At 37.8% G+C, this 17,108-nt stretch overlaps 1 protein-coding gene across 1 annotated transcript in view; it reads left to right on the forward strand.

Moving 5' to 3' along the window:
* Nucleotides 1–905: 905 nt before the first annotated feature.
* The window catches only part of gdf11.1 (growth differentiation factor 11, gene 1), a 61,816-nt gene continuing 45,613 nt past the window's right edge, over nucleotides 906–17,108 (forward strand). Inside the window, exon 1 of the mRNA XM_002934513.5 lies at nucleotides 906–1,584. Coding sequence (XP_002934559.1) covers nucleotides 1,185–1,584 — 400 coding nt within the window. The 5' untranslated portion in view covers nucleotides 906–1,184. The remainder of the gene's footprint in view (nucleotides 1,585–17,108) is intronic.

The raw sequence follows: 17,108 nt of genomic DNA on the forward strand, positions 1-17,108 counted from the left end.
TTATATAGAACAGCGTACACAGGACAGTTGTTTTTAATATCCCTCATGCCACGTGTAAATCTGTGTTTTTGATTGCACCAAGTTGCATACAATCTGATTTCAGTGCAAGTCTACGGTTGCGACTGCTTGGTGTTCCTGATCTGATTTTATGGGAGCAAATTAAGCTAATGCTATTGCATTTGAAAAATACATGTACATAAGGCCTTAGCCATGACAGTCTTATTTTTATTAAGACTTTTTAATACACCATACCATACTCGCTGGTGTTTTTCAAAGCTAAAAAGGTGTCCATGCCAATCTGAGTAAAAGAGTTCTTCAGATATATTAAAGCTGCCCAATTAATACAGCATGTGCTACGAATCATGAGATACATACAACAGTTATGATATACACATTTTCAGACACAAATCAAGCTACCCAGCCTATGACTTAAAATATATTGTATACAGTTCCATGCTTTCTATTTTGTCCAATAAGCTATAGTACCAAAATGCAACTAACAATAGATGGGAGAAGCACACAGTCAGATGGTTGTAAAATGTAGTTGGACGATCAGTATGTAATACAGAGAAATACTTCACCCAAAATAGTGTTTGAAATACTTGCTAATGGACTATGAAAGACTCTTTTTATTATAGTGAATTATGAAAAACTACTAAAGTTATACACACATAATCTAAATAATAATGTATTTAATCATAAAAATCCATTTGCAAGATCATGCTCCATTTAAATGCATTCTAAAGAGAAAAATGGGAGGGACCCAAGTTACAAAGGTGAGTAAGGGTGTGAGGGGGGCGTGAAGGGGATAGGAGTGGTCATTGAGTAGGCTTTATACCTTTAAGATCTGTCACTTGCAATTCCAAGAGACTACATTTCAAACTGGCACAGAATCAGTGAGAGCTCAGTCCTAAGTTACTTTGCTACCTTCTGTTCTCTTTCTCTCTTCTCCTTTTTTTTACTTTGTTGACAGCCCTAGTAGGGGCCTTTTGTTACCACCCCAGCCAATGAAAGCATTTTACGACAGAGAACAGTTGGGATATAAAAAGGAGTCCCTTTGCCTAGTGCATGATCTGTGGTTGCCTACCCCTCCCCTTTAGAGACCTGCAGAAGGCAGCTGTCCTCTGTGCAGCAGCAAAAGCCTACAGCCAGCAGCCCCACTCTGGACATTCACAAGTGAAGAAATGCTGCCTCAGCTGTGTCCTCTGTTCCTCTGCATGCTTGTCCTGTCAATGGAGTTCTCCAAAAGCAAAGGAGAGGCTATCCAGCAGAAGGGATCTCTGCAGGTGGAGCTCACATTGGGAGAGAGTGAGGAGCAGGATTGCCCCGTGTGTACGTGGAGGAAACACAGCAAAGAAATGAGATTGGAGAGCATCAAATCTCAGATCCTGAGCAAACTTAGGCTGAAAGAAGCCCCAAACATCTCCCGGGAAATAGTGAACCAGCTGCTGCCTAAGGCACCCCCTCTTCAGCAGATACTGGATCAGCATGAGTTTCAGGGAGACTCTTTCCAGCACAACACTTTCCTGGAGGAGGATGAGTACCATGCCACTACAGAGACTGTCATAAGCATGGCACAGGAAAGTAAGTGTTTTTTCTCTTTCATCTCCAGCAGTGGGCAGTTGCAAACCCTCTCATATTACAGGTATGTGGCATTCAAGCCAGTGTAATAATTTTATAAACTAAACCTGCCACTTTACATTGCTCATTCAGCTGACACAGATCTTATCACAGTAGCCTAAATGTTTACATTTTGATTCCTTTGTATTTATTCTATTTAGCCAAATATCAGCCCAAAACTGATAGCATGACCTAGACAAATGCTGATTCAGACAATTTTTAGTTCAATTTTGCCCCTTTGGACCTTTCTGCTCATGCGCAGTATTTGCTGATTTTGTGTAAATTTCATAGGGCTACTGCTTTTAACTCTTCATTACTAGGAATGGCACACAGATTTCAAATATGTATGCCTCTAAACTCAATCCTGTCTATGGTCACCTCTGCAAAAGAAATTCTGAAAACACCAAGGTATATATATATGTATATAATCCAACAATAGGTGCACTTAAATAACCAAATATCAATTGCCCCAGTCCATGGAATATGTAGAATTCATAGCAAAAGAATTAACTAGCACATGTAGGGTTTCACAGAAAAAAATAAAAAATAGCTTTATTCAGTGTTTATTCGCCATGAGCCTTCATTAGGAACTCCAACACTGTGTATCAAGTGAAATTTAAACACAAAAAAGCTCCAAAAACCAGACCCACCTCCGGTAGAACACGGCACTCATGTGAATGATCTCTGAGTAGAAAAAAAACACACCTATAGTTCCATGACCTCATAATTTGTAAAACTGTGATATAATGTGCATACATGAACAACATATTGAGTTAAAAATATATACAAGTAATAATATGATATATTTATAACTTACAGTGTTATACAGTGTTACTTCTGAAGCAATGGCTTAGATCATAACCATAGCAAACAAGCAGCAGATCTGTTCTTGTTTTTTAAGAGACATCCCATATTTACTCACATCAAAGGTAATGTAAAAAGCCCACAACCCCACGCTCACCTGAAACTGACCTGTGACCAATACTAGCTATATATCTATATATATAAAGTAGCTAAAGGTATTTTAAATATAGCTCTTTAGGAATCAATAAAATTAACTCTCATGAAATGCTGTAATTAGAACCTTTTTCACATTGCCAAAACACCTAATTAAGCTTTTTGTGAAACTGAGATTTATTCTGTACATTAAAAAAATAAGATAGATTACTATCATTAGACATCATAGGTTGTATTTTAAAAGGTGGAAAATTACTGCCTGTCACTGGAATTGAAACTGTATGATACAAAGTGTGTATGTAGTTATGTAGTGTATTTTGAGTAATAAATCTGCCTGCTTATACAATTGAGTCATTTTCAACTAAATTCTGTAACTATCTGAAGTATCTTAAACTCCTGTGCAATTGCATCTACCAAAACAGAAAACCATGTAGTGTATGAGATGTTGCCATTGTACTTTGCCTTTGATTTCAGGGGCATCTAATAAAAAGTGGGTGGTTGGTGCACAGCAATCAGGTTTACAATCTAAGAATTATTTGACACAGTCTGACATGTTGCCCTTTTTATAATTTATTTTGCCCCTTTTAACAAGCCTACCTGTTAAATTGTTTTTGTGTTGTTTCAAATGGTATTCTTACATTTGCACAATTATTCTGTAAATAAATATAAAAGGTTGCCATGCATGAGGGCTTTTAAGTAAAACTTGTCCTACTTACTTCATCTTGCTGTATTCCTTTATTCTGCTTCCTTTATTATTTCGTTTTTTCTTGTTTCCTGCCTTCCTATTTGTTCCTCCCCATCGCTAACACTCAGCCTTTTAGCCTTTCCTATTCTCTTCCTACTTCTGTGCTGTTTTGTTTCTCTTCCCCTTTTATCCTCGGGTCACTTCTGTTAGTTTTTTCTCTTTTATCGTGTGCAGTAAAACACAAAGTGACTGGGGATACCCCCATGGGATACTTTTCATTGGTTGTGGGTGGAGATGGACAGATCCATTTGGCAACAATAAAGGAATGTGACTGGAAACAATATCTACTGCTTTGCAGGTCTTTGCAGCAGAAGGTATTGGAAGTGCAAAAAATTACCTGACTGCACTTACTGCAAATACCAGAAATGGGTGAACTTTGTGTGAGGCGCAATGATAGATTCTAAACAATGCCACCTGTATGTGTAGATAAGGGATCACAGGCAAATAAATGCATATATTTTGTGACCCTTTAATGTGGTTAATGCTTTTTTAGCATCTTTATGCATTAATATACAAATTCATCCATTTTGTCTATCTATCTAGCCGTCTGTCTGTCTATCTATCTACAGTTGCCTCATTACCAAATATATCTTTATGAAATCTGTTCTATTAATTTATTTCTTTGATCCATTCTTCTTTCTATCTCTTTATGCATTTTTGTATTTGCTAATCTGCCAGCCTGTCTATCTACCTGTTTTTGTTTGATCTATTAATTTGATCTATTCATTATTCAGTTGTAAAATCATTCTTAAACTATACTGTAGTTTATTTTCACCATCTATATTTTTCTATCTACTCTTTTTAATGCTAGTTTTCGCTTTCTCTTCTGTGTGCCACATGTTCTGGCAGTTTTCTTCTGCACTTTCTTTTTGCTCTTTATCCCTTTTGCTATTTCCATGGTTTATCCTCTCTTATACTCTTGCTCCTTCAGCTCACTCTGGAGCTACTTCACGCTCCTTCTTTGTTATACTCGGGTCACTTCTGTTGGTTTTTCTTTTTTAGCCTGTGCAGTAATAACAATGAGTGGCCGTGGTTACCCCATGGGGTCCCTGTGTTGTCCTTTTCATTGGTTTTGGGAGGAGATGGACAGATCCATTTGGCAGTGTTAAAAGAATGTGACTGGCAGGCTTTCTAATCCCTTATGTCTATTCCAACTCATGCTAAAAAGCTAAACATTATGATGCCCTTATACACATTACTTCATTGCAGAATTTAACTCATTGTTGGGTAACAGGATTCCCCTCATGGTGCCCATGTTGCCACACTTTACTACTTGTCACGTGCTGCTGGACCCATTTTTACATTTTATTAATTCTTTCCCTATTCAGTTATAAAGACCAGTTGGAAGGGCAAGAAAACTTTAATACTGCCAATAAATTCAAAAACACTTCTGATTTTAAATCTTGAAGGAATATTTGTTCTCACCAGGGTCACACAAAAAATGTTTATGTATTGTAAACTGCTATTTATCCCACCTTTACAATTAACTACCCTTTCTGCATTGCGCAAATTTCTTGTTCACCTTTGCTCATGCCACTGTGCCCTGTTTCTGTGCTGCTCCCATGAGTTGTTGCTCGTCAGGAGTGATCCATATCCAAATGCCAGAACTTCATTTGCATCCCATATGCCCTCACACAGCTCTCCCCATCAACTGATCACTTTTGTGATATATCAAGGATTTAATGAATTATCTAACATCGTTCTTCCCCCTTTGAGCCACATTGAGTACTAAGCTGGTCAGGCAAGTGCTACTTAGGTTAGACTTTAATTTTCTTTAAGATATGGTGGTTAAATTTTTGTTGTTTTCAACATTATCTCTGGAAGTTCTTTTCTTTTCCTTGCTAGCAACATGCTGCACAAATTATGCCCTTACTTCATGCCCTTGCTGTTACTTACTATTAACCAACTTTGGTAGAGTAAACAAAGAAATAGGCCAAGAGTTTCAGGGAGCTTCAGGGGATTTTGCTATCTGTCCCTGGAAGCTGTAGTGTTTTGGAAGGAAGAAACAGACCAGACAATCCATTCTAGTGGTTCAGCTTACATACTGGAGCTCACTTTCCACAGGAAGGCTGTCCTTTGGAAAGGTATTTAACTGTAGTAAAAATGTTAGGGAGGTCTCTTTGAGCAGGGCACAGAGCAGGAAAGATACCTGCCTGTGTAAGGAACTCTCAGAAAGGCTTCCATAACATGCTAAAAGTTAACGTAAAAGTGAACTATGCCTTTAAATTGTTACTCATTGAATAATACAGTATAAAATATAAAGTAATATATTAAGCAAGTGTTCAACTATTCTCTTGCATTATGATGTGACAGTAAAAAATTAAATTCTATAAAAGACAAAAGGGTAAGCAGAAGAAAAGGAAAGGAGAAGAGGTGAGAAGCATTGTGTGGGGATAGGTAGGGAGAGATTCAGTTGTTAAGAGTGGGTTTTTACTTACCAAGATAAGCTACAATATATCAAATATCTTGGGTTCAAGGGCTCATAGATCAGGTTGGATTGGTATTGTTTTTATAGTGTAGGACCTAGAGGCTAATGTGTCTGAAAATGTAAGGCCAACCTTATTTATAAGGCTAGCTTGCAAGAGCTTGCATGAATGGATTACTTGGTCCCTATACAAAATGATTGAAACACAATAATGCCCCTGACCTAGTGGAATGCAGTCATTCAAATGACTGACACCATGTACTAATCTTAACCTTAACTACTATGCTGCTAGGCTAGTAGGATTTGGAGAGTGACAAGGTATGGAATTACAAGACCAACTTACTAACATGCAGGTAAATACTAAATTCAACCATCTACCACTAGTGCAATGTAGTACTAAATTCCATACCCTTGAACATATCACTTTTCATATAAATAAAGCTTTTTCATTATAAATATATACATTTCTAGTAGTATGTGGCATTGAATGTTTCCATATAGAAAAAAACTACCATTTTAGATGCTAAATTTCACCCTATGCATTTGTGAGACACTGTGCTCACACACAAACTAAAAGCACACCCATATTAGGTTACATCAGCCAATGAATGGACAGAGCTGCTTCCTGTTAGAACCAACATCACTTCTTGTCAGGTGATCAGTGAGGGAGCACATAACATCACAGAATTATCTCGAGGTACAAGTTAAAAAAAAGAGCAATATTCACTGATAGGAATATGCTAGGTTGATATGATTTATTAAGGCTGGTATTTGTTCCTAGTTTTCTATATGATGTTTTCATTTTCCTATGTTTATCTCCTCTTCAATTAGGAATTTGGAATTTCAGATGCTATCTGGTTGCTAGTGTCTTGTTTACCTTAGCAACCAGGAAGGGGGTTAAATGAGAGACTAGAATATTAATAGGAGAGAGACCGAATAGAAAGATAAGTAATAAAAAGTAACAATAATAATAAAATTGTAAGATCACAGAGCAATCGTTTTTGGCTGCCGAGGTCAGGGACCTTTATTTGAAACCTGGAAAGATGTAGAAGTGAAAGGCAAATTATTCCAAAACTCTAAAAAATAAATAATGAAGATCAATTGCAAAGTTAATGTAAAGGTGAACCACCTTTTTAAGACTTTGCATATGTAGTCAAATTGATTAAACACCTTTTTAAACCATCTAAAAGTATAATCTCTCTAGTTATGTAGATCTTTTCACCTGTGTACAACATGGATCTCTCATTCCTTTTAAAGCATGCTGATGTATTATGTGATAACCTTGTGGAGGAAGGTGGCTATATCACAGTTTACGTAGGAGCAGTAACCCATAGCAACCAATCAGCAGGTAGAATTTTTTGGTTACTTTTTTACAAGCAAACATCATAGTGGTTATCTTAATTAGTTATTGTTTTATTATTACAGAGAAAAAAATGTAAATTTGATTAAAGTTGAGTGTATGGGTGATGGCCTTTTCATAATTTGGAGATTTCTGGATAATAGTTTTCCGAATAATGGATCCTATATTAAGCCACACATCCCTTTTCATCATTTTTGCACATACAGCCAAAATTAAACTTGTTTTAAAAATAATTCTAGGTATTATAGCTTTATTTAAAGAAGAACTAAACCCTAAAAATAAATATGGCTAGAAATGCCATATTTTATATACAGACTGTACTACACCAGCCTGAAGGTTCAGCTGATTTAGGCCTTCATAGTTGTTGCAGGAGTTTCCCACTTGCTCAGTGTGCTCTGGGCAGCTGTTGAGAAGCTATGCCTAAGGATTTTTGCTAATTATCAAGCAGAAAATGAGGCTGGCCTGTCATATAAGCTGATGCTATAGTGTGGATTATTAAATAACCATGCTATATATCATGACATTTATAATCTATATATACAGTTTATATTCCCTAAGATCAGAAAGTTACAGCAGCACAGAGCATGTGCAGTGAATCAGCAGGAAAAACATGGGGGGCTACTGGAAGAATCTTCAGAGACACAGATCTTCCCTGCTAACTGGCTGTAATTGCCTTGGACTGGTACAGGTACAAAACATAATGTACAACATTTCTGGCTTACTTCTTTAGTTCTCCTTTAAACCTGTCTTTTTATGACATTATTCATTATGCAATAGTAACAAGGAATAGTGCTTAAACGCTTAGTAATGAAGTCATAAGTTATGTACAGGCAGCATATTGTAGATTTATTCTTGAATGGGAGCTACAGTGCTGAACCCCTGGCTAACATATAATTAAATTAAATCCACAGTCTCAATGACATGGTGTCCTGTAATGAATAAGGAACAATATGTTTGTAATCTAAGGATCTCAAAAATAGACAACTTCCCCCCCTATTTTTAAAATGCTATCCCTCCGTATGTAATAAAAGGAACAAAGTTTGCTCAGGTGCAGTAGCCTATTGAAACTATTAAGATGTTTGATTTTAAACAGGTGACTAGTAAATTATACCTATTATACCTATTGACAGGCCAGAACTGTAGCGACCCTTGGGGTCATATACACAAAATTCTGTCAGAAGTGCAATAAGCACTATGGTTGCACAGAGATTGTATAGCACTTTGCTGTTGATGGAGAGTACTGGTTGGATCATTTTGTTCTTGATCATTTAAATGCAGACACACATGAATTACCTTGGGCCTTGGCCTATAATATGCTGTATAACAGCTTAAAAAGATGTCCTCATTTGGCTAAATCCTTTGACCTCATTTACCTCAAGTTTACTTAACATATAAAGTAAATACTTTACACAAATGAGTTAATAAAACAGAAAAAATATCTGAATAAAATCTGTAATACTGTTTATCCAGATCTATCTGTTGCAGTATATGCTATTGCTCTGTTTGATGGCATGCCTGGGAATGTTTTTGTTGAATTCAAGATAAATGTCCATGCTGAGAAAGCTTAACTGCATCTTCATGTGAATGGTTAACTAGGTATAAAGAACTTTGCTTGTCAGGCTATAATGCAACAACCAAGTTACATTTTGCTTCTTGTTTTTGTGCATTAGCTTGAAAACTTGAACCAACTACATCCAGTTGATATGATAGTAAATATATTTTAATAAATACTATAGTCCTTAGTTTTACATAGTTACATAGGGGCCCATCAAGTTCAACCCTTCCAAGTGAAACCAGCACACACAAACTTATACTGACCTATCAATACCCTCACATACATAAACTATATATACCAACATCAATACTAACTGTAGATATTAGTATCACAATAGGCTTGGATATTCTGCTTGTTCAAGAAATCACCCAAGCCCCTCTTAAAGGCATTAACAGAATCTGCCATTACCACATCACTAGGAAGGGCATTCCCCAACCTCACTGCCCTCACCGTGAAAAACCACCTACGCTGCTTCAAATGGAAGCTCCGTTCCTCTAATCTAAAGGGGTGGCCTCTGGTGCATTGATTGTTTTTATGGGAAAAAAAGAACATCCCTTATCTGCCTATAATCCCCTCTTATGTACTTTTACAAATTAATCATGTCCCCTAGTAAGCGCCTTTTTTTCCAGAGAAAGCAACCCCAACCTTGACAGTCAAACCTCATAGTTTAAATCTTCCATCCCCTTTACCAGTTTAGTTGCACGTCTCTGCACTCTCTCCAGCTCACTAATATCCTTCTTAAGGACTGGAGCCCAAAACTGCGCTGCATACTCAAGGTGATGCCTTACCAGGGACCTATAAAGGGGCAAAATTATGTTCTCATCCCTTGAGTCAATGCCCTTTTTTATACAAGACAGCACTTTATTTGCTTTAGTAGCCACAGAATGAAACTGCCTGGAATTAGACAACTTGTTATCTACATAAATCCCCAGAGTCTTCTCAATTAAGGATACCCCCAAAGCACTACCATTGGAACATAGTTTTGCACAATTTAGTATCATCAGCAAAAATAGAAACAGTACTCTCTATGCCCAACTCCAGGTCATTAATAAACAAGTTAAAAAGCAAAGGACCAAGGACTGACCCCTGCGGTACTCCACTAACCACACTGGCCCAATTAGAAAATGTTCCATATACCACCACTCTTTGTAATCTATCCTTCAGCCAGTTCTCTATCCAAGTAGAAATATTATGTTCCAGGCCAATATTCCTCAATTTTACTATTAACTTTATGTATGGTACTGTATCAAAAGCTTTAGTAAAGTCCAAGTAGATGACATTAATTGCCATTCCAGCATTTAGGCAGCGTTTACAGTGCCAATGGGTGGGAAGAGCAACTTTTTCCCACAGAACAAGAAGCCATGAGCCAACATCTCACAAACCAAATGGCAGTTTTGTCCTCAGATCTTGTATCTCTCTCCTGGCAAGGGCTACTGACCTACTAAGAAACCAACTACTACTAGAATTGCCCCTCTGACAAATCTCAAGAGGCATAAAATACAGCTCCTTCAATTCAGGGAGAATGACTAACACCAGACAGGGTCGGACTGGGCAGCCCCTGACCCCTGCCGGCACTAGACCCAACCCTTGCCGGTGCTCCCCCGGCCGATGGTGTCCCTCCCCTGCCACATTAAACATAAGTGAGCTCAGGGGAGGACGTCAGGCAGGGGCCCTTGTGGGGGGTTAGGGAGGCTTAGCCCCAGTGGGTCCTGCACCCCCCAATCCGACCCTGACACCAGAAATTGCACTAGATATTGTGGCACACAGACCTTCCCAGTAGATACCATGACCACACCATGCGATTTCAAACAACTGTATATTTTTCCCCTAGTTCCCATGATCCACCCCATCCTACGCAGACTCTTTCAGTTCCAGACAGCACCAAGCACCATTTGATCAAAGATGGAATTTGCAAAACATTATTTTCCTGGTGTAGAGGAACTCATCAGATGCAACATTTCAGTCTGGTTGAGGTGTTGACACCTTTACAGGTGCAGGTGCCAGCTCTCTCTTTTTCCGCTTGTGCTACATCCTGTTGTAAAGACCTTCATCCAGGCAGTGAGAAAAATGACATCTTACAGGCTCCATGGGACTTAAATTTACAGCTGCCATCTCTCCAGAAAGCTTACTTTTAACCACTGGCTACCATTAACCTGAAGCTCAGGTCCAAGTGTCCAAGTAAGGGGCCCTAAGCCACAAGTGCCTGATAAGATTGTACTTCATACCCTACCAATTTTTCAGCCAAAGGAAAGGTTGCATCTGCTTTTCATCTTAATTATTCTATGTACCACAACAAAGGGCTGCCAATTCACTTTAGAGTCTCAGCTCATACCACTAGATCTCTCAGTGCTTCCTGGGCTCACTTTCATGTGGCTTCCACAGAGCAGATTTGTCAAGCAGCAAATCTGCCACTCCTAAAGGAAAGAGCGCATTAATCCTTTCATTCCCTTTGCTGCCATAATGGGACTCAGAGATAAGAATTTATCTCAGGTTATACAGGTATGTATATAATTGTGGCCATAAAAATATACAAAAGCCATATCTTTAGTCAAGAATAAAATAAAATACCACACATGTAGCCATCAATTATGTCAATAAATGTAACACAAAGTCGCACAAAAATAATGCTTTTATTTCTATGAATTCTATGAACAAATCAGTCAAATTACTGAGCCAATAAGAAACAAGCATGCATATTAACTGATAAAAAGCAGTCTTTAAATTGGAATCCATTTGATGGTCTTTTTTTCCCCAGTTTCATTTTAAAATTTTATATAAATGGATGACATGATGATTATGTTTCGGAGTGACACAATGATGTTCCATATGTATTTTGTAGATGAGAATGAATTTCAGAAATGCATTTTCAGAACCAAAAGCAAACTAACTGAACAGTTATGTTCCATGTGGCCCCCCCTTCCAGTTGCCGATTGACTAACAGGTTAAAGAGCTACAAAAGTAGTGTTCTGGCTATATAACGTTAGACATACGTTCACTTTATAGATTACATTTTTGACTAATTATATTTGAAAATATTTTTTTTTATTTTGTACAGTCACATTTTTAGCCAGTTTTATCTTTACACTGAGCTGTTATATTAAGAAGAATAGCACATTCCCCAATAACACACCTGGAGTAAGTCTTCTGCACATCACAGTTTGTTCTTCCCAAACTTTACAGGTAATTGCCTAGTTTGCCCCCTAGAATAGCCTGTTTGGTGTAACAGCCTTATTATACTGGGAGTGAGAGAAGCAATGCTGGCAGCTTCTCCTTTATCCCTTTTATCGAAGGTACATGCCAGTCAACATCATTGCAAATGTATTCCACCCTCAGATTTGAAGCAGTAGGGTCACCACCCTACTCAGCAGGGGTTCACCCTTGAGCTGATATCTATGGGGCTGCCTTTGTTTAGACTGTTCCCCCATCATTTCAATTTATACACACAACTCACCAACCATGTAAGGTTGAGGTTTACCACCATTGTGCTACCTTTCTTTTATCTTCATAATATCCCCATAATCTACGTAATAAAGTCATCAGTGATACAGTTGAATATACTCATGGATGCCACGTGTAAATATTTAGTAGGAAGCATGGGCACCAAACTTTATTTATTTTAATAGGATGGTAAAATTCCCCCTAAGCTGTGTTTGTAGTGTGAATTTTAGGATCAACACACACCAAATTGTGCACACAGTTTTTCTAAAGTGCACACAAAAGATAATTTCTGCACAACAGAAATTGCTTTGTAAATGCAGTGCAATGCAGATGCTTTTTTTACCCAAGATCCAGATTTTTTTCCTATAAGATTCCTGTAAGATTTCATATTACTTTTCCCCAGCACAAATATGAAAATTGGACCTTAGTCACCATGGCACATGCATCCCGGTGTGTGGAGCAGTGGCAGACAACTGGCACAGTTGGTAGGTATGCCCACAAGTATACTAGTTCTGGGTCCATGCATTTGACCTTCTTTCACAGCTACTGCCAAGGTGCATTGAACCAGACCCATGGACTGCATTATTGGGCAGATGCCACAACAAAGATGCACTCTCACCTCTGCCTGGAAGGAAGCTAGCCCACACCCACAGGCAGTGGATTGGAAATATGGTGGATTGTGGCCACTGAGAAAATGACCTACATGCTGTAAGACAAATATGACAAATATGATCACATATGGAGCCCCTAAACAAACAGAAAAGATTGGAGACCAAATGACATTTGATTTGTTGATGACCCATTTATAGAAAACAATGACACAATGGTGACACACTGTTAATGTAATGTTTTGGTTTTATTTTTATCTTGTTTTGTATACCTTTCTTCCCCCCTTCTACCTCTCTTTCTCCTTTTTCCTACCCTTCTTCTTCTTTTTTTTTTATATATATATAATATATATATATATATATATATATATAGGCAAAGAAAGGCCTCCTTCCCAAAGCTGCTGCCCTAGACACAGGCTCTTAATTGTCTATACAGTAAAAACCTTGATTTAGGGTTTTTCCTCATTTTACATTTTTTGGTCCCATCAATATATAATGCATAATGCATTTCCCTGATTTTACATTTTCCTGGATATTACTATTTTTTCTGGTTACCTGAAAAAATAGGAGTTCTGCTGTATAGAAATACGGCCCTTTCTGTTGCATTTTTTTACTGTTAAGATGTATTACCATAGGACACTGGAGATGGAAGATTTAACATAGCCTATTTAGCTATGGTTTTGTGGCAAAGGTTATTAAAAAGGCAGGCAGGTAGGCATCAGGAGGACATCCGGAGGATATCAATTAGTAAATATGGTTAAAATATGGTACCTACAGCATAGATGCAAAATATGCACCAGAGATATAACCATCACAAAACATACAAGACAACTCAGCCGATGCTTAGTCACTGACAAGAGTTCCATGCTGTAAATGCCTTAGATTTAATGGGATTTTTTTAAGGGCTTCCACTCTAAAACACTGAACTGAACCATTAACAACAGAGTTACAGTGCCACAGTCGCTGCAATAATCAGCAGTTCATATTAGAATATGAAATTAATACAACATTTTTGGTAATAAAAAAATATTTCAAATAAATATTCAAAATCAAATTTTTCATGGAAAAATTAAGGGAAATGGTTAAATAGTATACCTTCAAAATGCAGAAACACCATTTATGAAGAGTGGATTTAATATAAATTATGAATTATATTATTCATGGTAATTTCTGAAAATAAATAATGTTGTGCTGAAACATACTGTATAAATAAATGATTTTAGAGCCTTAGGAATAATGCAACATTTATTCTGCTGTAATTGTCTTTCTGCTTACGCAGGTTTCATGCGTAATCAGCCTTTGGAGAAAAAAATGATAAAGCATAAACATAATGGAGCTGGGCAGTGACCTGAAAGCATGCTATAAGTATATGATAAGATTGTGCCTCTGAGGGTACTGCCATTTTATGACAATTGGGGGGGGGGCAAATATGTCTACCTAATTATTTTTTTTTTTAATTCTTATATTTCTTCTTATCTTTTGTGACTTAACGCTTGATTCACTAAAAGGACACGTGTCATAATTAAGAAGCGATGTTCTTTGCGTTATTTAACTTGCGATGACCGATTTTACGAGATATTTTAACGCATGCGCGATAATTTCTGCTCGCCGTATTAGCCATACACGCCATATTAGCACATGCTATTATGCACGTAGCAGTTACTTTCTGAAAACTACTGTTTTGAAAATGACCATTTCCCTGAAAACTGGACGCTGCATCACTCTAGGCAAACACAGACTTGAAAAAATCCCACTGCAAAGTCCATATTGTGTTGCCAAAAGCTCACGAACTGCAATTTTCCTAAAGTATCGCCTACCCCAAGTAGGTGTTAATATTCGCACAGATTAATGCGATATTCAGCGCGTTTAACGCTTCATGTGTGTTTGTGAATCATACGTTAGTACTATTTCTATTCTCTAATTAACACAATGCATTAGAAATAACGCTTTGCGATGATGCATTTTTTTCTGCATGCGATATGCATCTTTACGCATGCGAAATGACTTTGATGAATCAGTGCTTATTTATCATGTGCTTTTTAATGCAAAAAAGCATGCGATAAGCGTTATCGACCTTTAGTGAATCGGCCCCCTAATGTCTAAAACTGATGTTGCCAGAAAAAAATCCTTAAAGGAGAATGCAAGTCAAAATTTAAAAAGCATACTGCCCAATAGTCCTCCTATTGTTTAGTAAAAACGCCACACTTTTGGCTCACCTAATCAAATATTTACTCAGTCACACTTCCTTCACATTTTCTAGAACAGGCAGCCATCTCTAAAAAGGTATTCTTCCTTCCTTTCCCTCCTTGCTTCATACTGCACATGTGTTTCATTCCCTCCCCCCTCCCCTCTGCCAGATCCACTTCTGATTGGCTGGTGGGCATGTGTAGCTCAGAACAGGAGACAGGATCAAGTTACACACACGCTCAGAGAATAGGAAGGCTGCCGCTGGCACCTACAGGAGGGGAAGAGAGATTTCAGTGATGTCACTGTAGTCTTCACACTGCTGTAGGCTGCCAGCACCATATCTCAGAGAAGCAAGCAGGGATCTGGGAATTTAGATATGCAGTAAGTACTTAAAAGTAAATCTAAAGGCATTCTTTTTAATTTATATTAACCTTTCATTGTCCTTTAAAGAAATAAAGGTTGTATTGTGGCCTTTTTGTTTCTATTAATAAAGAAACTTAGTGTGACCGCAACTGCCCTTGTCAAAAAATACCCCTTATGTTTTTATAAAGCACACGTTCTGATGCATTCAGAAAGAAAACATTATAGAAAGAAAACATTATGATGAATCCTTAAAGATACTTAAAGAGACTACTTAATTTGATATTTTTATGAATTGATAATTTTGAAAATTGCACAATGTTTTATGTACCATATGTCCCTCCATTGTTACAAACGGTATTATGCCCAATATGTATAGGCGTACAATCCATAACAATGAATAATGCATTAAAATCACAAAAAAATTATATATAAATGCAATAAAAAAATGTATGCCTCGGTTAGACCTGTGGTCAAAAACACAATGCCATTCTTTTGTGTCTAAGTAGAAAGTGTTTTGTATTCAAAAACAAACAGTCAACAGTAATAGTGAAAGTTGGAAGTAAGAAAAGAGCAGGGCATCCCAATAATATAAAAAAATATAAACTTTATTACATATCAAAAACCCAACAGTAATGGTGAATGAAAATACAATAAAATCACTAAAAACATAAATTAAGTATTAAAAAATGCAATACAATCACCAGAATAAAAGAAAAACAATGAAACTCTTTTTATAGTAAAAAAAAAAAAAAACAGTACAGTCACCCATGTCACACCCACTGTTGTCCAATAATGCCTCAGTCTCTCACTTCCCTTTCTGCTCATTGTCTAGGGGTAGTGGGGGAACAATTGTGGAGCTAGGGAGCAGCTTTAAAAGCCAGCCCTCCACTCCTTTTTCCTAAGGTGGGGTATGTTATTTCCATGTTGGAGGGCAAAGCTCTGGAATGTGCAAATCATCTCTGAGAGAAGAATTCACCTCTAATCAATGATGCTAACACCTTTTGGAGACTTTCCGGACTGTCTTTGATGCTTCAGGTTGGGCAACTGCAGCCACTTCACATCTTACCCAGACTTGATAGGACAACCACAGTGCTAGTCAGTATACTATTGAGTTTCAGACACTGGCCTCAGAAACTGCCTGGAACAACGAGGCCTTTGTGGCAGCCTTCTCTCAGGGGTTGTCTGATAAGTTAAAAGACGGTCTGGTTTCCAGAGATCTCCCTGAACATTTTGAGGAACTTATTGTCATTACCATCAAGGTTGACACTCACCTGAGGGAGTGCTAAAAAGATAAAATTGTGGCACAAGATTCCAACCAGTCCTGGCACCACAGTTCCAGAAGCCTCTTCTTCCAAGTCCTGCTCCTCACAACCCTTACAGGAATCTATGCAAATAGGAAGAACACACCTCTCTGAACAAGAGAAACTACGAAGGCATTCTGCTGGTTTGTATCCGTATGGTGGCGTAAGACTGGGGGGAGGGGTCTTATCTCAGCAGTATTGAATCTTCTCCCCAGAAGAATTCTTATAGATTCTTACTCCCTGTGCAGTTTAAGTTGGCATCCGGACCAGTCACCAATCAAGATTTTCATGATTCCGGAGCGGCAGGGAACTTCATGACCTTTGCCAAGTACATTGATATTCCCCTTATTCCTTGTGGGTGTCCGCGATTGATGAAAGACCCTTGGTGTCTGAATCATCTCCAAAACTACAGGAAACTACCACTGCTTGTGGGGGCTCTGCATAAAGAGAAAGTGTCCTTTATTATCAACAATTGTTCTTCTGCTCCAGTGGTGTTAGGGTTACCTTAGCTCAGATTACATAAACCCCTCATCAATTGGTCCAATAATA

This window comes from Xenopus tropicalis, chromosome 2, assembly GCF_000004195.4.
Source record: "Xenopus tropicalis strain Nigerian chromosome 2, UCB_Xtro_10.0, whole genome shotgun sequence".
In the NCBI taxonomy this organism is placed as follows: domain Eukaryota; kingdom Metazoa; phylum Chordata; class Amphibia; order Anura; family Pipidae; genus Xenopus; species Xenopus tropicalis.